This window comes from Cupressus sempervirens, chromosome 6 (assembly GCF_028749045.1).
Source record: "Cupressus sempervirens isolate cs-2001-9-10 chromosome 6, ASM2874904v1, whole genome shotgun sequence".
In the NCBI taxonomy this organism is placed as follows: domain Eukaryota; kingdom Viridiplantae; phylum Streptophyta; class Pinopsida; order Cupressales; family Cupressaceae; genus Cupressus; species Cupressus sempervirens.
The window spans coordinates 254,939,983-254,962,481 of NC_143123.1; the positions used below are offsets into that span (position 1 = coordinate 254,939,983).

The following is a 22,499-nucleotide window of genomic DNA, read 5'->3' on the forward strand; positions in this document are numbered from 1 at the left end:
GTAGAGGGTTAATGGATAATGGATCTCTCACCAGAAGTAGACGCACTCCCTCATCTAGAATACAAGAGCCATATGAGGCCAAGAGGGATAATAATAGGCTCTTGGGTCTAGTGTAGAGGTTTAATGGGTTATGTACACCTCACTAGGTACACCCCTTATGTGGATGGAAAGAGCCACATGAGACCATAGGAGACCTAGGGTAGAGGATTTGTTAAGGAACCCTATTACACCTCTTATCCCACCTCTTCATGGTTGGTCTCCATCAATAAATTGATTATATATTGTGGTTATTTAATGTTCCTAACCCGAGTTGCAATAATCTATGTTTTGATACCTCTACAAGGGAGATCTATTTTTTGGATTATGTTTCAATGGTTTCTTAACATATTGCAAGGTCTCAACTGGGTATATAACATTACTAATTCTATTCTACTTCTTCTAGGCTAATAGTTCACAATTTAAGGCAACGTAAACACCACATGTTTACAAAATTTCATGTAATCTTTATTTAAATTGCCAAGAATTTATTCTATTAAAAATTTTAACTCATAGATTTGCCACAATATTCAATACATGAATAGATTAGATTTGCCTAAATTTTACAAGTTATTTTAAAAATCTAAATTAATTTGCCAATGATATATCATGATTATTAGTTACTTTAGGGCTATATACTATTTTTTAGTTGCCATCATTGATTTAAGATGTAATCTAAGGGTCCTTATTACATTTAATGAGATAAAATGCACCTACAATTTGTATTACTCATAGGGGCTGCAATTTCTATTGGATTGTTGATCTAAATGGAAATCAATGGTCTAAAAGGAATTGTGGGCCCTGTTGTGAGGTTTTCACACCATTGCCCCATTGCAATTGGGGATCCCCCACTTTTGAGTTTAGCTTTCGGTGGCTTACTGTTCTTAGTTGTGGTGTAGCAATACTTTCAAGTCTAAGAGGCTGGTAGGATGCAAATTTTGATCAAGCTTGAGGTTTGTAGTTGATCTTAGTTCCAAGTGCTCGATCACCTTCCCCCACATAGTTGAGCTATGACTTCAAGTTGATGAGAAAAAAATCGGGCAAATACGAAAGCGAGTCAAGTATTGAGAGTTGATCCAAGAGAAACAAGGGTGGAAATTGACAAGGTCATGCAAAATTTCTTATATTTTCTTTTGAAACATTGGACTTAATAGACAAAGCCTAGGAGAGGGTTAGATTATGACCTTGTTTGGGGATCCAATAAATCAATGCAATGGTTTGATAACAAGAATGAAGAGAATATTTGAAATTCCAAGTAGAATCTGGGCAAAATATGGTTGGGAAAGTTCAACACAATAAAATTTAGTAAGTCATGGAGGCCAAGAGAGTTTTGAATTCCAACCTTGTTTAGAGCTGGAGCCCAAGCCACCCCTCAATTCTGACTTGAAAGTTGGGCTCCTCAATTTATATAAAGATAAAGTGCAATTTGATACCTACTATGATGAGCAAGTTCAAGAGTAAAGAATGTTTCAATGATGAAGAGAAGCAATATTTAATCAATTTTGCATAAAGATGCCTTTGATTGATCCTAAAGGAGTGGCAAATTCTGCTACCTTATGTTGAGCTAGGGAAAGTCCAAATTCCGCTGAAGGAAAAGATGTGTGCCTAAATCATGCTCGTATTTCGACCTCATGTCAGGCTTGAGCCCAAATAATGCTTCATTTCAACCCAAGGGAAGGTTATTTTCCGACCAAGCCTTACCTCAATCCCATGCTACATGTGATGCTGAGCCCAACAAAGGGCTAAATCTCACGCTATATTTTGGCTGTAGCCCAACTCACATGTTACTCACACATTAAGCCCAAGCCCAAGTGAATGTATAACCTCGTGCGAGTATTTGAGAAAAGCCCAAGTGATAGTGTGTTTTTGCACATGTATTTGAAGAGGAGCCCAAGTGTGTGGTGTTTCCTTCTTAGTGTTGTGGGGATTTGAAATTATCATGAAATTAGTGGGGAAACACATTAATCTATTGTTTTCATCAAACCAAAATTGTCAATATTAAGTGAAATTGGTTTTGTCAAATAAAGCTTTCTAACTTTAAGGATGGTTAAGCATTGAGAGAAAGAAGGGTGATTTGGTTTGAGGTTGTTTGATTTTTATGGGGTTGATTTTATAATGACAATGTATGTGTAACATTAAAAGGTGCGAGCAAATAAAATTGTTCCTTTAAAATGTATTTTCTAAAAAGAGGTGCCTTATCCTGGAATATTTCAATTTGTTCACATTTGCCATTTTAAAAACTTAATGCAATTATTTGTTTGTTTTGCAAGGGTATGTGAAGGCAACTTTGAAAGCTTAAGCTCGGAAAATTGCATAAGAAGAAACTTGGAGATCAAATTGGATGTAATAAAATTCAAGGGAATGGTAATTTACAAGTAAAGTGATGACAAGCAAGAAGGATTCAAGATCAAGCCACATCATGTTCAAGCACGATTCCTATTACGATAATAGATAGTTTCTATTATCCCTGTTTAGTATCTAATGGTTATCTATTGTAATTTTCTATAAATATTAGAATGTTTCTAATATTTAGTTTTTTGTTTCTAGAATAGAATGTTTCTATTCTCTACGATTGTTTCTTAAGGAAACATTGTTCAGTCTCTTGTATAAATTGATCTCTTGGTCAGTGTTAATAAAAAACAAATACTTTCCAATTTCTTCGTAATATGGTATCAGAGCCAACTCTAAATTTTTTCGAAAATAATAGTAATTTCTTGGTTGAAATTATCTGCCTTTTATTTTTGAAATTATTTACATGCATATTTGCTTCCAACTCTATAATCCGACTAGGGTTTTTGTTCTGAGAGATCTGAATCTGTTGACTTCCAATTTGGTTCTGCAACCCATTTCTATCTAGATTGGTCTGTTTTTTCTACACATTTCAGCCATTTTTTGTGGTTTCTTTTTGCAGTAGGGCTGTTTTTGATCAAACCCTAAACTTTTGTACCAGATCAAAATCTTTTTTATAGATTCTTGGTGGGTTTTTTGAAATCTCAATTGGGTTGTCTGTTTTTCTGGGTGCCTCAATTTTCGAGCCAGCCGATCCAAAAACCAACAACATTTTCCTCCTGGGTTTTTCGAGCTCTCTTTTGCGTCACCCTTCAAATTTTTTGGGTCTCTATTTTTTGAGGGTTGCATGTACTTGCACGTTGTTTGCATGTGCTCCTTAACCATGCAAAGTCTTGTGTTTTGCCTCCCTTAAAAATTTTGGTGGGTTTTCATAATTTAAAAAATATTTTTGATGGGTTTTCGTATTTTTTTTCCTAGTTTTTTTTGTTATGGGTTTCTATAAACTTTCTCTTAAATTTTTTTGATTCTGTAATTTGCAAAGTTGTGTGGGATTCCTTTGTGGGTTTGTAATTTTTTCCTATCAAATTATTTGTTGGGTTTTACTGTTTTTCCTAAAAAAAACAAAAGAAAAATGAAGCTTTGTAATGTTGGGTTTTGATTGATTTTTCACCACAAAAATTATGTTGGGTTATGATTGATTTTTCACCTCAAAAATCAAGTTTGGTTTTGATTGTTTATTCACCTTAAAAATCATGTTGGGTTTTGATTGATTTTTCACCGCAAAAATCATATTGGGTTTTGATTGATTTTTTACCTTAAAAATCATGGTCTTTTGTGGTTTGTTTTAGAGCATTATGCTCATCTGCAAAGTTTTGGAGCATTATCCAAACTATCATTAGCAGTCTTCTCAGTAGACATCCTCTGCTCCAGATTCAAAAGGCTTCCAGAAGAAAAATATTCAATGCAACTATAGCCACAAGTTTGGGCACGTCAAGGTTTGAATGTGGGAAGTGCTTAGCTGCCCTATGTACGCAATCTGGTTCACAACCCACAGCGAACAATGCAGAGCACCTTGAGCAGACAAAATCTGCCTTTTACGCTTTTTGACAGCTTAATGCTCTGGATAGATTAACCATTAATGAAGGGTATTATGATAATTGATAGTTTCTATTATCTCTGTTTAGTATCTAATGGTTATCTATTGCAATCATCTGTAACTATTAGAATGTTTCTAATATTTAGTTTTTTGTTTCTAGAATATAATGTTTCTATTCTCTACGATTGTTTCTAATATTTAGTCTTTTGTTTCTAGAATATAATGTTTATATTCTCTATGATTGTTTCTTAAGGAAACATCATTCAGTCTCTCGTATAAATTGATCTCTTGATCATTGCTAATAATGAGCAAATATTTTCCAATTTCTAATTACTTCGTAATAATTCCAACATTAGGATTGGTATAGGAGCATCGAAAAGGCATTTGCAAGTCATCCACCTAGTTAGTAAGATGGTTTGAAGTATAGGATCAAAATGAAGATCCAAATCCAAATTCAAGTTTAAGTAATAAGATTGAATTCAAAGAATAGTTTTACAAGGAAAATGAACAAATCAATGAATGGAGAAGATCATCATAATCTTGAATTTCCTTTGAAATCCAAGATCAGCTAGAATGATTCAATTACACGAAGGACCTCATTACTTCTGCAAGATCAAGGTAAGATACCAATTAAGTAATTCAAGGTGTAATTCCAAAGGATGGAATGAATGGATGGAAATGAAACAATTTGGGAATTTGTGCCATCACAATCAATTGAAGGCTTGATAATGTTTAGTGTCAAGAGATATCTCTTCATTATCACGAATTGATGAAGTTTACAAGATAAATGTGCTGAGGTGGCTCCCACTCATCTTTAATCAATCAAAAGATTCTTGTTTCACGTGTCCAAGATCATCCAATTGAGTTATTCCAAGTGTACATGTATGATGCACTTACCTAACCAATTTTCTCATTGGTTCATTAAAGCAATGCAGTTTTCTTATTGATCTCAAAGTAATCTTGGTTGTTCACTATACTTAGAGTAACTATATAAGGCTTGCTCAAACCATTTGTAAAGGGAGACTTGGAGAAATTGTTGCTATTGTACTACCAAAATTATTCCTAATCATTTTGTTGTTGTTGTGGATTACTTGTGTTATTTTGGTAGTACCACATGGTTTCTACATTTCCTCATTTAGAGTAGGATATTATTTATGTTGAGAAGTTGTAGTGTAGATGAATGGAAGATTATTTTGAGTGGTAAATTATGGTGAAACTATGTTCATACCTTTTTGTACATTTTGATTGCAAATAATAGTGTAAAGTTGGTCTAAACTAATTGCAAGTACTTAACTTCAATTGGAAATGATTGTTTGGATTGCATCATCTTTGGGTAGTTGAATGAACATGGACAATATGAAAATTATGCACACATCCTTAGAAGATTACACCCTCCTTTTCATAATTGATTTGATAAAGCAAGGAGTGGTTTATTCTCACCTCAACATAAATAGTTTATTGCATTGATAGAGTTAGACTAGCTTCCTAAACCCTTATCTTTTGTAATTTGTTTTGTTAGAAGTAGTTGAAGAGCATAGATTGCTAGATCATTAGCATTCGCAAAGTTGATAGATTATCCATTGAATGAATAGCGTAAGTCCCCAATTGATTACAAACAAATCATATGACAAAATTGAGCTACGCCCAACTTTAGAGGGAACCTTGGGGTTGTATTAGTTGATCAAAATTGTGACATGTTTCACCTCTGAGCCAACACAAAGGAAAAGAAAACACATAGAAAGAAGGAAGCAAAACGAACTAGGCTAAAGCACACAACCTAATACTAACTATATACAAAGGTAGGAAAAAATCCCACCATAGAAACTACTGATATAAGTTACTTATGTGAAGGCATTGACTGGTTGAGAGAAGTAGGATCCTTTCCTCCATAATTGATTTTGCTCTCTAATCAGGACTTCTACTTGTATCAGCATCATGACAACTCGAACTCTCCAAGTAGTATGCAGGACTTGATTGGATGCCCACTTAGATCTGAATAACCATGCTTCATTATATATTACCTCTTCCTCCTCAGGTCCTTTTACAGTCTTCTTTTGATAATCTTCTAGGAGAGGAAGGTGGTCACACACCTCCTTATTAGGAGTAAGGTGATTAGCACTGGGGCCTTCAGTTACACTCTCACATAACTGGGCTTCATCAACCAGGGTAGAGAAAGGCTTCTCCTGCACAAGTTCTGTTATTGGATGGGTATCTGCTTCATTGCATTCAAGAATCAAATCTTCAATAACTATGCAGTAATCTCCATTCTCCCTATCTTCCAATGCATCCTTATTATCTTCAGAAATGAAAACAACAGGAATAAACACAAGAGAAGGGAGAGAAAACTCAACCATTAATGGCCCTTCTTCAACTTGACTTGGATTTCTACTTGGGCCATCAAGTGATTCTTTTGTTTTGAGGGGTGGCAAGGACCAACAGACAACCTCTTTCTCTTTGACCAGAGGACATATATCCATTGTTGATGTAGAAGAAGCCAAGGGCCGACAGTTGACAACAAGACTTCCTCTTTAGTCAAATTTTGCTTAGGAGAGGATTCCTTACCAGTGAACAACATTACCTTGTCTTCTTGAAACTCTTGTTCATACTAGCAGGGTTTCTTCATGGATTCCTCTTGCATATCTCTTGGGTTGATGTTGAAGTCTCATCTCTTGGTTGCTCATCAGTGAATGGATGCTTTAGAATGTGATGGTGATTATCCACCTTTGATTTGAGATTTGCTTGAACAAATGTATCTGATAAAGACTTATTGTCTCTTTCTAAACATCAGGATTGTTCACTTGCTCTTTAAACATTTGGAAATCATAAGGAATAGAGTCAAGTGACTTTAGGGTTCTTTACGTTCAACTGTTTGCACTTGTTTCAGCCTCTTGCTTTCAGCTTCTTGCAAGTCCTTGAGTCTATAGAAATGGGTACAAATGTGATTCCAAAACATCTTTGACATGCGATCATCTTCTATGTTGATGTTCTCATAGACTGCATAGGAGATGCTTTCTCTAAATTGATCAAAAAGCTCACGAAGCACCTTGTCATCTGTGGTGTGGAGTTCTTCAAGAGTAGGAATGAGCTTCAGCCTTTCTTGCTTCAACCTCAACTCCTCTCTTTGTATGTTTTTTAGCTTGTAGAATCTAGTGCATACACATTCCCACAGAGATGCAAAAACATGGATCCTCTTCAATGTGGATATTCTCTTGGACGACGTGGGAGTTGCTTGCTTTATATAAAAGTACAAGCTGTTGCAGCAGCTTGTCAGTAGTCTCATTGAGTTCTTGGAGAGTGGGTTTAGGCCTTGGCCTTCTCCTGGTCTTTGAATTTCGCATGGCCATTGAGTTACACTGGACCTTCCTAGACCAAAGAAAGTAGGTCCTTCATATAGAGTTGCCATCCTCCATCTTGGGGGAGGAACCTATTGATTTCTGAGAATACAAAACCAAGTACTAGACTTTGATTCAAATCCCTAGTAGAGTCGCCATAAACTGTCAATAAATAGTTTGTCCCTCACCTTGATTTGGTTTTACATTGACTCCTTATGCCCAAGGTGATGAGAAACAAGCTATCTCTGATAGATTAGATTAGTGCACTCCTATGTCACTAATCCTTGAATTGAAGGGTACAGTTCTCCTATGTGTAAGATATAGTTGGAATTATGTCTTTATGTGATCAAAAGGGTAACTAGGGGTATGCTCTTAACTTGAGAGCAGAAGAGGCTAACTAGGATGCTCATAGACAAGCAACCTAGGTGAGGTTTTAGGTCTAACACTAACTCTACCCCTACTCCTATATGCATCTAAGACTATGGGATGCAAGGGGATACAATGGAAGAAGAACATTTGTGGCGATAACTGGCTCTCTAACTAGTCAAGGTTGCCCAATGGCAAACTCCCAGCACACTTTAATCCTAACTTCACATTACAGATGCAGAAATACCTATGAAAGGTAGCACTCTGACTACCCATACTACTAATACTGCACTAACACTCTAATTAGCCCAAATACTAGTAACTTCACAAGTACTTGTCCTACAATTCTAGAACGACTAACCTACATGTGTGTTAGCTTGACAAACAAGAGACAATGAAAGGAAAAATAGTCCCCAGACATCATCAAATCCCTCCCTACAACCCTTTGAGTCTCATTCAATAGTCTTTGCTATGGGGGAAGAATAGTAGGGTAAATTGCCGATCCTTTCTATTGATTAGAAATCAGAGATGGAGCGTTATAGAAAACAGCCAAACTGATTCATCTTCTTTTCCAGAACGACCCACAACAAGAAGCCATTTATCGGTTACAAATGGCAGCAGCAATGATTGGGCTGAACTGTGTGTCTGTTAATATGGACCTTTTGTGTATCTAATGAGCCATCGGGAAAGACTCTGGCAACGTTCTTGGCTGTATCTATCCGTTACAACAGTTTTTTGACACCTCAGAATGTCGTTCATTGAGCTCTGCTACCCTTTTATAATTTATACCAGTTCATCTCTGAGCTTAAATGCTGAACACCGATCTTGTACAATGTAGCAGCAAATCTCGAGTGATCGCAGAGGGTCTTCATGTTCTTGCTCGAAAACTCCCAAAATGAAAATAGTGTTTTGCTGGTTTATCGCTATAACACATAGAAAGTGATCTATCAACTTTGGCTTTTGATTGAAAGTGATATTTGGTTTAGGAGGTACCTACTAGTACCTCGTAGAGCTGTAAATTCCTAATTTTTTTAATTTTTATTTCCATTAATTCCTCTCCCTTGTGTGTTGAGATTTGCCTATGCAAGCAATGACACTAACTCAAAACCTCTATGTATACAAGATGACATAGAGTATCCAATCTGCAAAAGTGTTCCAAATGTATAGAGAATATTCCATAGGAATGATATTGAGGGGAATTATTTTTAGAAATCTATAGGTAAAGTTGCACAAATTCGAAATATTGATAGTTGATCCTTAAGTTTTTTTTGGGCCCTCTAGATGCATTTGCAGGGTTAGATTATTTTTTAAGTACTCCAAATATCAAGTGAGCTATAATTGCCCAATAGAAAATCCTTCTTCTATTCTTTGCAAAATCAACAATTTTAGATTCTTTAAACTCAATATACATATAACGACAAAATAATATCACATAAAAGAAGCCCATGATCCTTATCTCTCTTTCAAACTTTTTTGATTGTTCAGATCATCCAAATAAGAGAAAAGCATGCTAAATTCTCTGAAATATTTGCCATACTCTGTGGAGATGTATAATTTGTCCTTTTTGAAATAGGATTTAGTAATAACAATAATAATAAAATAAAAATAAAATTCAAAGTAAAATGCAATAAAATGAATTTAAAATATCACATAATTATAAATTAGTTAAGTTTAATGAAAAGTCAAGAAGCATGAAATGAAAAGTTGTGCCTCTCACATGAGATATAATAGGGAGAAGAGAATCTCATTTGAAAGGGGATATGGAGGAAGGGAGAAAGAGTTAAAATTCAAGAAAAGAAACCCGTGGAGAAACCATGGGTCTTGGCCTAAAGCCTTGTTTGGTACCCATTTACAATAACTTATCAAATAACATCGTTCATATTGTTTACCCTCATCACAATCACTTTGGGTTTTCACGGTTTATCCCTAACGGATGCAATTTTGAAGTGGTTTTGGCTCACCACAAACCTCCCTCAGAAATGGTTTCAAGATCACCATAAACTTCAAGCACTTAAGTTGTTTTGGATTACAACAAACCAAGCACACACTGCTCACAAACTGTCAAAATGGGGAAACCATCATCACTATGGGCTTTTCTCCTTCTATATCTGCATCAAAAGTGATTATTGAGTCCATATAAAAAGAAATCCATCTACCGAGATACATGGGTACCCAGCCGCAGCCCTCGCCAGTTCTGTGGGAATCCTTTACAGAAATGTGGTTCAGCAATATGTCAAGCAAAAAACCTTTGGGGTGTTGGACACAACCGATAATGCACCCCTTAGAATAGCTGATGTACGATACATTCGCTAGATTTTCCTTTTGATAAAAGTGACATGCTCTTAAAAATTAATCCAAAATATATAGCCCATTAGCAAGCATCCACTAATTCAATCTTCGTCATTTAGTTGAGGGATATCAATCCAACAATCTTCCTCAAACCTGCAATTACAATCCTCAACTCACTCTCCAAAAGTTCACTTAGAATTCTGCACTGATGGCCTCAATACGATGATACTTGAATCACCTTGAGTAGCTAAAGAGGCTATCATTATATGATGATCACCATCTTCTTGAATAAAATTTGATTGTAATTCTTGTATTCTTGTTTTTTCCTCTAGCTATAAATGCTTGACTCTTGTTAGACTCAATTGTAAACTTTTTAAGCCTTTCTTCTTCATTCAACAAAGCGCCATATACTTCTTCCAGCTATATATTTTTAAAATTATCAGTTAGTTCCAGAGTATGAATGAAATTATTATACTCCTTTGGAAGACACCACAGCAAATGAAGCAGTGAAAGAAATTATTTGGTATCAGAGCCATGATTGAGGATTGGTGAATGCTTGTTTGCTACGTGAGCTGAGACATAATTAAATGTTTCAAGGAAGTTGTCTCAGGAAGGTTGCTGATAAATAGCAGAAAGTATTGTTGCTGTGTGGAGTGCTGAGGTTTGAAGTATGTGTGTCTGATGTTATAGATTAGCTATGGAATTTACCTATGATTGCATCAAGTGAAAATTGTTTGGATTGCTGGTGAGAAGGTATGGTAAGATTTGTATATGGCATAAGGGTCGGTCTGAGATGTGTGTTCTGGTTTGGCGTGCAAAGTTTGTGTTGATTGTGAGAAAGCCCATATTTAGGTTTCTCCTCTGCCTTGTTTTTTAACTTGGTATGAAAGCAGTTAGTGTTTTTAACTGAAAGGAGGGAACATAGTTAATGAGGATTGATAGAAGCAGCAAGGAATGGGAAGAAAATAAAGAAGTGTCTCTTTCAAAAGGTAACAATGATGGAGATTGTAACTCTTTCTAAAGGTGGTAATTGTGTAAGGTTGTGACCATTGCAAAGGGTAGACATTATAAAGATGTGTGAGCCCTCACATGGGAAGATATAACGGGCAGAAGGTTTCATTTTAGGAGAATATCCAAGGGAGATTGATTTGAAAAATAATATATTATTCTCAAAGGCAACAATGAAAAGTGGCGATTCAACTCTTATGAAAGGTGGTGACTCTTAAACCAATAAATTATCGAGCAAAATTTATTCCAAGCCTTGAAGGATCACTTATCATTCATTAGTCATCCTTCATTCAACCACCAATCCTTAATCCATCAACAAATCAAGCAAACAATTGATCAGTAAGATCAAGCAAACAATTATCAAATCCACATCAATCATCACTTCATCTTGCGATCAAGAAAACAAACAATTTAGCAATTAAGCATATCTCTGTCAAATCAGCATGCATTCAATCATCATTCAGCATGTATCAAACCAGAATTTATTACATCATCAGTCATCAATCATGTAGTCAACAATCCACTCAAGCATCACTCACCAATATGTCAAATCAAACTATCAAATGAATCCATTCAAGCAATCAATCAACAATAATTGAATGATCAAGAAAATTAAGATCAGCTCTCTCTCTCTCTCTCTCTCTCTCTCTCTCTCTCTCTCTCTCTCTCTATATATATATATATATATATATATATATATATATATATATATATATATATATATAATTTGCATTCAATAAATAAGTGATCTAGGAAGTAATTGGTATATGATGTTATTATTTAAAATATATTCTGTTCTGTATTCCAATATACTAGTGGAATTACTAATTAATCTAGACTCACTTTAATTATTAATTTAATATTTCCATTTTTCCTACAGTAAATCATAAATGGATTTATAAGCAAGCATTATAAGGAGTGTAGCAGACCAGTTACAGCAATATAAGAACGATACCTTGAGTTGGATGGAATTGTCTTCGTTGGATGTTCCTACTACTTTGCGAGGCCATGAGATTGAATTATCTTGGTTGGGTGTTCCATGCCCTTGGGCTTAGTTGTGGCGAATATTCGCTAGGCACCTTGTCACGTTTTTCCCAATCCATAGTATGGTTGATTGTTGGAAGAGAAATTAGAGAGTTCAATTAATATATAAAATATGATGTAGGAGCATCTTGCATGGAAAAATTATTGGGAAAAAAAAAATTGAAAAAAAAAAAAAAAAAAAATTGGAGGAGAGAGAAAGTGACGAAAATTAGAGGAGAAATAATAAAAAAATAAAAAAGGGGGAAAAAGGAGAAAAGAAAGAAAAAGAGGATTTCTATTTTCGAGGTGCATAGGTGGCATAATAGAAAATAAAAATAAAATAAATGGTTGTCATTCCATTTATCGAGGTGTGTGGGTAGAATTCTAGAAAGTTATGAATATTGTAGAAAGTTGTGGAAGTTGTAGAAGGTTGTGGAGGAATTCTAGAAGGTTGTGGATAAGTCATGCATGGGGTGGTAAGTGCCTATTTAAGCAAGGCATATGAGCATTTCTAAATCAAGCTCAAGGAGAAGCTTGAGGAGTAAAAGCTCAAGGAGAAGCTTGAGGAGTAGAAGCTCGAGAAGAAGGTGAAAGCTCAAGGAGAAGCTTGAGAAGGAGAAGCTCGGGAAGTAGAAGCTTTGGAAGGAAAGCTTGGAAAGGTGAAAGTTGTGGAAGGTGAAGCTTGGAAAGCTTGGAAGTCTTCAAGGTGTGAAAGAGGAGGAGGAAGTGAAGAGTGAGTTTTCCTGAGTCTGTGGACAGAGCGTCGAATGTGAGGCAGTTTACAGCAGGATTGTGATGGAGTTGTGAGTGTGTAGAGAGCGCCGAATGTGAGGCAATTTACACTTGGATCTTGGATAAGGTTGGAGAAGAGCTAGTGACTGCAGTTTAGAAACAAGGAGGTTGCTTGGTGGCTTGCGAGCACAAGTTGAGATCTCAAAGGTTTCTACCAGAGTGTGGATCTGGACTAGCTTGGGTTTGGATTGGATCTTGAGAGATCTTGCAAAAAATGTTATTGTAATTGCTGTTGGATTTTCAAGTATAATAAAATTGTCTTCATATTGTTGCATTCTTTGTCATGAGTTGGTAAGGGTGGTGTGGCCCTTTGTCAGTGGTATCATAGCGTACCTTCATCAAGTGGTATTAGAGCAGGAGTTCTTGAGTGTACAAGCAGATCACCGAAGTGTGAGGCAGTTTGCACCAGGACCTTGGTTGGGTGAAGTTTATCAGAGTAGGAGTTCCTGAGTGTACAAGCAGATCGCCAAAGTGTGAGGCAGTTTGTACCAGGACCTTGGTTGGGTGAAGTTTATTAGAGTGGGAGTTCCTGAGCGTGTAGACAGATCGCCGAAGCTGAGGCAGTTTGCACCAGGACCTTGGGAGGACATGCAGATTGATCGATGGATGCAGAGATAGAAGACTGGACTTGTTGAGGGATGATTGTGGAGAGCTGGTGGATTGCAAATCCGTTGTCCTAGACTTGTGATGTAGTTCTTGATTGTTCGTGCGAGGTGGCAGGTTGCGATCTGACTTGCAAACAATTCAAGGTTGTCACAAGGAGCGTGGGAAGGATTTGTTGCAGAGGTTTTACGAAGATCTTGGGAGATGGCTCCAAGAGGATTGGACCCTAAGATGATTGCGAAAATCCATGATATAGTGGAGAGGAATTTTTCTAAGATGATTTCTCGGTTGGATGCTAGATTGGTTGATCAAGTTAAGGAGGTTCGTGAGAGAAGATGGCATCGCAAGGTTGAGGTGGAAGAGGATGGTTTTGCTGATCAATTTGTGGAGCTTGATGCAGAACCTGCAGAGCAACTAGAGGTTGTTGCTGAAGATATGCCTAATGTTGTTAATGCTGGGACAGAGGTTGGTTTTCATGATCAATTGGTTGAATTTGACATGGAGATTGTGGAGCACTCAGTCGTGGATGATCCAGTTGTTGGAGGTGAGTTATGTATTGTAGAGCATCTTGTTGTAAGCAATGAGGTTGCTAGTGTTGAGAGTTTGGAATGTGTTGATGGAAATCTACACGTGGCTGCTGATGTGGAGCTTGTTATTGCTGGTGTGGATTCACTAGTTGCTAATGTGAATGAGGGTTTGTTGATGAAGAATTATGTTTAGTTTGTTCCTGGGAGTGAGCATGCTGATTGGATGGTTGAGATTCTGGTGTTTGATAGAGTAATGCAGATGTGGAGGATTTGCATGGTGGTTTTCTTGTCCGCATTAAGGTGGAAACCTTTGGTGAAGATGAAGATGGTGGTAGATCTTTCTTTTTTTGGTGTCAAAGTGTGGGACACACTTTTCTATCTACCGGGGGAGTTTGATGCAGGAGCATCTTGCATGGAAAAATTATTGGAGAAAAAAAAAAAATTGAAAAAAAAAAATTGGAGAGAGAAAGTGACGAAAATTAGAGGAGAAATAATAAAAAAATAAAAAAGGGGGAAAAAGGAGAAAAGAAAGAAAAATAGGATTTCTATTTTCGAGGTGCATAGGTGGCATAATAGAAAAAAAAAAAATGGTTGTCATTCCATTTGTCGAGGTGTGGGTAGAATTCTAGAAAGTTATGAATATTGTAAAAAGTTGTGGAAGTTGTAGAAGGTTGTGGAGGAATTCTAGAAGGTAGTGGATAAGTGCCTATTTAAGCAAGGCATATGCATGGGGTGGTAAGTGCCTATTTAAGCAAGGCATATGAGCATTTCTAAATCAAGCTCAAGGAGAAGCTTGAGGAGTAAAAGCTCAAGGAGAAGCTTGAGGAGTAGAAGCTCGAGAAGAAGGTGAAAGCTCAAGGAGAAGCTTGAGAAGGAGAAGCTCGGGAAGTAGAAGCTTTGGAAGGAAAGCTTGGAAAGGTAAAAGTTGTGGAAGGTGAAGCTTGGAAAGCTTGGAAGTCTTCAAGGTGTGAAAGAGAAGGAGGAAGTGAAGAGTGAGTTTTCCTGAGTCTGTGGACAGAGCGCCGAATGTGAGGCAGTTTACAGCAGGATTGTGATGGAGTTGTGAGTGTGTAGACAGAGCGCCGAATGTGAGGCAATTTACACTTGGATCTTGGATAAGGTTGGAGAAGAGCTAGTGACTGCAGTTTAGAAACAAGGAGGTTGCTTGGTGGCTTGCAAGCACAAGTTGAGATCTCAAAGGTTTCTACCAGAGTGTGGATCTAGACTAGCTTGGGTTTGGATTGGATCTTGAGAGATCTTGCAAAAATGTTATTGTAATTGCTGTTGGATTTTCAAGTATAATAAAATTGTCTTCATATTGTTGCATTCTTTGTCATGAGTTGGTAAGGGTGGTGTGGCCCTTTGTCAGTGGTATCAGAGCGTACCTTCATCAAAATATCATTTAATTATTAGTGCAGTTGATTTATATGCATTTATAAGTAATCTAAATTGTAATACTGATGAAAATAAATGATCTTATGCAGTGCATTTCAAATGTTGACTAACATTATTGCAGGGTTTAAACCAAAGTTTATGTTCGGAAGACAATTTTAATGATCTATATCTGTTATTTTGATTGAACTAGTGGTTTTAGGATAAAATTTAAGTACATACCAAAGGAATATTACATGGTGAGCAGCCTTTAGTTACCAATTGCTCTGGTACCATACAAAAGTTTGCATGGATCGGCTAGGTCTCAAATGTAGGACCTTTCATTCTCTGGTGGAGTGTTCTACCATTGAGCTACCTGACCACTTTTCATTCTATTTCAATACAGTATACTTCATTCTATTGCAATACTACATGTCACAACAAAACAAAAAAGAAATAGAAAAATAATTTTTTCAAATTGAGAAAGATGCCCAAAAATTCCTGTTTTATTGCTTTGTTTTTCCTTATTGGGTAGATAAGCTAAAATAGGTTTTATTGTCTCAGTTATATAAATCTTGACAGTACTGTCTCCAACACATTTTATTCTATTTCAATAATTCATGTAGCAAGTTACAAAAAAATAAAAAAGAAATAGACGAAATTTACAGTCAATGTGAGAATGATGCCAGGAATTCACTTTTTATCACTTTCTTTCTTATTGTGTAGAAATGTACATAAAGTTTAACAATGAAATTGTACTGTAAAAACTTTCTGTTTGTGACTGCCATCATTGCTTGCAGTTTTCAAGGGCATACAAGAATATTGTAGGCAAGTTTAAGTGACAAATTCTGATAGTATTCATCTATTTCAGGTTTCCATCAGGCAAGAATGTTTGTAAAGGGAACATCAACTAACATGAGGGTCGAAGGAAATATGGCCCAAGCAGGTGCTACTGTTAGTGAAGAAAGCCTCCAGGAATGGTCCAAAAAGGATAACCGCAGACTTCTTCATGTTGTTTATCGTGTTGGCGATTTGGAAAAAACCATCAAGTCTGCACTTATATTCCGAGACATATTTTGTACTCTGCACATGACATAACCACTTTTGCTTTTAATACCTTTACTTAATGTTGCCACCATTGCAGATTTTACACAGAATGCTTGGGGATGAAGCTTTTGCGAAAGCGAGACATTCCTGAAGAAAGATACACAAATGCATTTCTAGGATTTGGTCCAGAGGAAAGCCACTTTGTGGTTGAACTTACTTACAGTAAGTTCATCTTGCAATGCTACAAATAATACAAAGCTGTATAGTATTACTACTGGCAATTATTAAGATCTTTTACGTATGGTCTGTTACTATAATCTTGAGTTGCGTTCTCATACAGATTTTTTGTATAAAAAATCTATTTAAACATATTATGTTCCTTGAGTTATCTTAATGATATCTACATAAAAGTCAGCATATGACTCATTCATAAGTCAACTTTTACAGATTATGGAGTAGATTCATATAAATTGGGAGCTGGCTTTGGTCACTTCGGTGTTGCTGTTGAGGATGTAAGATTCTTTTTGCATATAGCTATAATGATAATCTTTGATTATCAGGTTCTGGCATCTTCTCAATTATTTCTGGATGTAGTTGTATTTATATCGATACAATGTCTGGTGCTTTAATCTCTATAGTCTGTTTGGGTCTGAAACCTGATTGTCTAAATTGACCAAACAAGTAATTTGTAGAAGTTATGGAAATTTCTGACTTTAGAGGGACTGTGATATTGATATCAGGATTCAACTGTGTAGTTTTTTGAGTTAAACTCATTGATTCATGTTTCATGAGTAGTGGTTCACACGAACCCATCTCTCATGGAATGAGTTGAACACTTACACTCATTGCATTTAGGGGATGTTCACAGAGGTGAAGCATTGGGACTTCCTGGGACTATCAATGTCAAGGGCATTTTGGTTTCAAATTTCAATGGTTGAATATAATTTACTATTCTTAATTTCATATGAATTTTTCAGATTTGAGGCATAACAATAGTCAACTATGTGGTGTAGAATCATGGATTTCTAGTCTGGATAAGTTTGTGAGTCTGCAACCAAAACACCTTTGCTGACTGCAGACAGTCAAATAAGTAGTTCACTAAGCTCACATGACTTGGACACAAGTCATACAGCATATGTGTTGAGTTGCCTGTTGGCGAAAATGACTGCAGATGATAAAATATGTAAATAACTTAATTTAATCAAGTGAAGGAAACACTTTCTCAGTAAAGGAGTTCGTTCTAACTCCTGAATCTTATATCCTTTCATTATTTGATGCATCAGAAGCAGTCAAAGAAACATGTATAAGAGTATTTCTAACATTAGAGTTTTATCTTTTTTAATGTTTTTATAATATTGAGGATCTATTATGGGTTTCTATCCTACTTTGCACCAATGAAAAGTACAACATAAAAATACCTAAAATCCTGTGCATACCCATGCAAGTGGGACCTGCTCAACACATAGAAGATACAAAAAGGCCAACATAGACCCACAAAACTAAAAATATTCAAGAAAACACAGTTAATCACAAAAAAACCTTTAAAACAGTTGCCATAGCATGCAGCTCAACTTCTATAAATGCTCATCAGAACCATAGCCTAAGCATGAAAGAAGTGTCTTTAAATCAAACAACCCCCAGTGAACATTTTTCCCACCAGGAATAGCTCTCCAATGCTTACCTACCTGCCCTTTTTGTAGCACTGTCAATTGAGATACAATCACCTCAGTTTTAACAAGAGAAGAGGATGAAGATTCCAAACCCGATGAGCTGATCTTTTTGAAAAATAATTTGTGGAAGTATGAAGAGAGTAATCAGTGTTAGCCTTCAATAGTCCATTATGGCAAGAAATCACTGTACATTTGTTACCAGCCGTAAATCTTGAAATAAAGCCACAATTATCAATGCTCTTGCTAAGGGGGAGAGAGTAATCAGTGTTAGCCTTCAATAGTCCATTATGGAAAGAAACCACTATGTATTTACTACCAGCTGCAAACCTTGAAAGAAATCCTTGAGTACCGATGCTCCTGCTGTTGGTTCCCAAAACTGTAGATTGGAAATCCAAGAGCCCACTTCTCCGATAGGATTTTACAATCAATTCTAGCCAACGAACGAGAATCACCTTGATTCCCTTGCACTTCAGGGTCCACTCCACCTGGGCGGGTAGACCTTCATCTCAAACATTGACTGCTTGGTTCAAGACTTTTCTATAGCAAATTTATTCTTTGGAGTTCACCGACTGGCAAGGTCTTTGGACTTGATTAATATGGAGTTATGTGATAGTTTGAAATGAATGTTTTGTATAAGGTTTTTAACAATGAATTTGAGGTTTGTAAGAAGGAAGTTATAGATTTTCTGATTTCAAATATAAATCCAATACTTCAATGATAAAAAGAACAATGCTTTAGCTTATTCGGGCAACAGAGTCAACTACAATCAAGATTATAGCGTACAACTTTATAATGTTCTATTCACATAAACTATAAACAGTTTAATATTCAAGACGTGACGGATCAAATATATATACACGATTCTAAACTTGTCCAGATTGCACTTCAACTCCTAAGGTCGGGGAGAAAGAATGGACACAGATTCGGAAACAATTAAATATTTCACAATATCTGCTACGATGAACGAGTTTAAAATGCCATAGATAACCTCGTCCACCTATCTGACATAAATTGTTGACAGAATTGAAAAATGATTATAAAGGACCAGTCAACTGCAATTTAATTCTCCATGCTATTTAAATAATAAAAAAGAAAAGGCTTTTATAAATCATTGAAATATAATATTAGAACATATTACAAAGTCATATTCTGCTTCTTATTCCTCCTTACAAGTAGATGGAGAATACTTTTTCTTAAAATGTTTTTCTCGAATATTTATATTCCTCTTCCTTGAAGACGTGAATTTTCAAATGAAAAGTCCTTATTTCCTTTTAAAAAATTTACGTACTTCTTTAATAATCACTTTTTTCTTAACTTTTATATTAGCAGCATATGTTGAGTATTATCAACCTTTTGTTGGGTTTATTGGGCTCTTCATATATTGTTAAGAGGCCCTGCCAATTTGAATGTCAATACCCTTTGATATCTTAATATTTGTATTGTTATCTTTAATGATAAATTCCTTAGAACGATGCTGCAGGTAGAGGTTTACAATGGCTTTAGTATCCCTGTCTCTTCACGAGATTTCTTCTCACCCTTTATCCTCTGTACATCCTTCTGTTGTTGGTTTATTAATAATATGCATCTTTAATTGGTGATATTTGATCCCTCAAAGTTGGACTACAACCGCAGCCAATGACCAAAAGACTATGCGTTGGGGTGACTTTATTCTTTTCTGTGCATTTCTCATAAGCATCGGCTCATGGCAACAAGGAAAACCACCCAGATCATCCAAGGAAGAAGACACTATACAGCCTATCAGGGAGCCATTTAGCCGCTAGGGCATTGTCGGGTGTGATGTATTGAAAAGAGCCAATAGGAGAATACTGACAGTATGAACAGAGCAAATAGAGGGACCTCTTCAAGCTACTTGCCTTCACATTCCTGGGAGAGTTCTTGGTCCACTCCAAAAATGTCTTCTATGCTGTTTTCTTTCATGCATTGGCAAGCTTTCATGTGAATACATCAGGCCTTTAGACTTGGTGTGTGCCTTTATTAATCCCCATCGATTGCCCTTGCATCCTTCATGCTTTCTCTTATAGTAAACGGAGATAGATGTTTGGGGTTTGTTGATGCGAAATCAGCTTCTCCTGAATGAGCTTCACCATTCACACTGAAGAATGCATGATTGCCTTCTTCGTCTTTGTAGTATATTTGGCGTTTTACTGTATATTAAGAATTATTATTACTGCTATTATGAATTAACTCCACTATAACATGACTAACAATGATTATCATTGTTGGTTACTCATATACTTCAATCAAATGTTATATGAATTGAACTACAAAATACTTTCCGACAACTCTTCCATTAATATTTAAAGATCTGTCATTCTTTGACTGATGTTGCTTTTATGTATAAGTATATGACAACATGCGAATATATAATCTGACATACTTAGTCTCTGTCTTAATTTCTCCGTGTCCTCTTAACATGACTTCTGCAGTACGGGTTGCCTCTATTGTTATAAATTTTGGTAGAATAATTATAATGATCCATAGGAAAGTGACATATATATTATTCCATGAAACATCTGCACACCTTTCAATCACTATCAACTTCATTGCTTGCACTATGTTATATTTATTTCTGCAATACTTGAATGAACGGACTGTGAATTGCATATGCCAACAAAGAATTAAGTCAATACTGCAACATGATTCCCAACATTCTCTTGATCACAACTTTGGTGTTTTGAAACATATTGTTTGAATATAAGTAGTGGGTAAGATCTAAAGATTTTCTCTTTGCCATGGTGCTTGGGACTTTAAAATTTGCCAAAATTTAGACTTCCATCACCTGCTAAGGGTACTGAATTTTGCCATAGATACCTTGCCTTTAGCCAATATAGGAATCAGGGTTGACTCCATCCAATCATCATTAGGAGCTGCATTAGCCACAAAAGCTATATAATAAAACATCTCACATCCACATTACTAAGTGCTTCCTCCAACCCATTAAGTCTACTAAAATCATTATACTTGACTGTTTAAGTCTTTCATCTGTCAGCCCATCTTCACCCAACATTTCCTTCACAAGTTTGTGAGCCTGCATATTCAAATGTTGGTTACTCCCGAAAATCAAAACTTCACAAATGTTATATGCTCTCTTGTGCAAATGCAACTTAAAAACTTTTAGTGTGTTTATTTTGTTGAATACCATAAACCATTGATTTGCTTAAATGATTTTACCATATCAGGTCTATAAAGCAGTTGATCTTATTAAAGCCAAAGGAGGAAAAATTTCCAGGGAACCAGGGCCAGTCAAAGGAGGTAAATCAGTAATTGCCTTTGTAGAGGATCCAGATGGCTATAAATTTGAGTTGATAGAGAGAGGTCCTACTCCAGAACCACTGTGTCAAGTAATGCTCAGAGTAGGAGATCTTGATCGTGCAATTGACTTTTATGAAAAGGTAAGTTATTAGAATCGTGCAAGTAGGTTGCATGTGAAACTGTTATGGTCCAGTGCTTAATTTTTTTAAATTGACACATTATGATTGATGATACAAGCTATTCATTAGATTTAATGATTGACAGTCACATGTGGTAAGTTCTCATCAATTGTATGGGTTATTTTTTTGATATTTTGATTTACAAATCCTTGTTTCAATGAAGGCCTATGGGATGGAGCTGTTACGAAAAAGGGATGTTCCAGAATACAAGGTAACTGTTCACAGAAGTGTTTGCAGTTTTTCATGAACTAGCATCCTTCTCCACATTTAAATCCTTGATCAAATATATATTTCTGCGTTGCAATTCATTAAATGGTTCAAATTTCAATATATATGCTGATCAAGTTGAGAGCTTTTTATTTTTTGAAGATTCCATGATTAGGAGGTAATTATGTTCCCAATACGTTGTTAATGCTGAAAATCTGAGTTCATGTGTGCAGTATACAATTGCTATGATGGGATATGGACCAGAAGATAAAAGCACTGTTATGGAGTTGACTTATAATTATGGAGTGAAAGAGTATGACAAGGGAAATGCATATGCCCAGGTAGTTTAGGATTTGAATTTTCACATGGGATTCATAATTTTTTTTTTAAATTATAAATAATTGAATCAAAAGCCACTGGATTTAGGAATGAACTTTTATTCTTACATTTATTTGCTTGCTATTTTTCTGTGCGTATGGTAGCTTGCTAATTAAATTAGATGCTAGAGTAAAAGTAAAAGGATTGCTACGACAGATGAAACAACTGTTTATTGGTTTGGCTGTGCATTACTATGCATTTTATGAATAAAGTTTTTTGAAATGCATAATTTCCTTGTTAACAGATTGCAATAAGCACAGATGATGTTTACAAAACAGCAGAAGCAGTTCGATTAGCTGGTGGTAAAGTGACTCGTGAACCTGGTCCACTTCCTGGTATCAGTACAAAAATTACAGCTTGCCTTGATCCTGATGGTTGGAAAACGGTGTGTTCTACTAAAATTTTATTTACACTTGTGATTATATACCTTTTTTTCCTCTGCAAATTGTGTTCAATTGTGTTATTGTCTAAATGGAAGATACCCTTAATTATAGATGAGTAGACATGTAGAT

At 35.9% G+C, this 22,499-nt stretch overlaps 1 protein-coding gene across 1 annotated transcript in view; it reads left to right on the forward strand.

Moving 5' to 3' along the window:
- LOC149552206 (lactoylglutathione lyase GLX1-like) overlaps positions 1-22,499 on the forward strand; it is a 39,725-nt gene that overhangs the window by 12,879 nt on the left and 4,347 nt on the right. Inside the window, exons 2-8 of the mRNA XM_089787709.1 lie at positions 16,105-16,282; positions 16,378-16,502; positions 16,728-16,792; positions 21,151-21,363; positions 21,566-21,613; positions 21,843-21,950; positions 22,232-22,372. Coding sequence (XP_089643835.1) covers positions 16,105-16,282; positions 16,378-16,502; positions 16,728-16,792; positions 21,151-21,363; positions 21,566-21,613; positions 21,843-21,950; positions 22,232-22,372 — 878 coding nt within the window. The remainder of the gene's footprint in view (positions 1-16,104; positions 16,283-16,377; positions 16,503-16,727; positions 16,793-21,150; positions 21,364-21,565; positions 21,614-21,842; positions 21,951-22,231; positions 22,373-22,499) is intronic.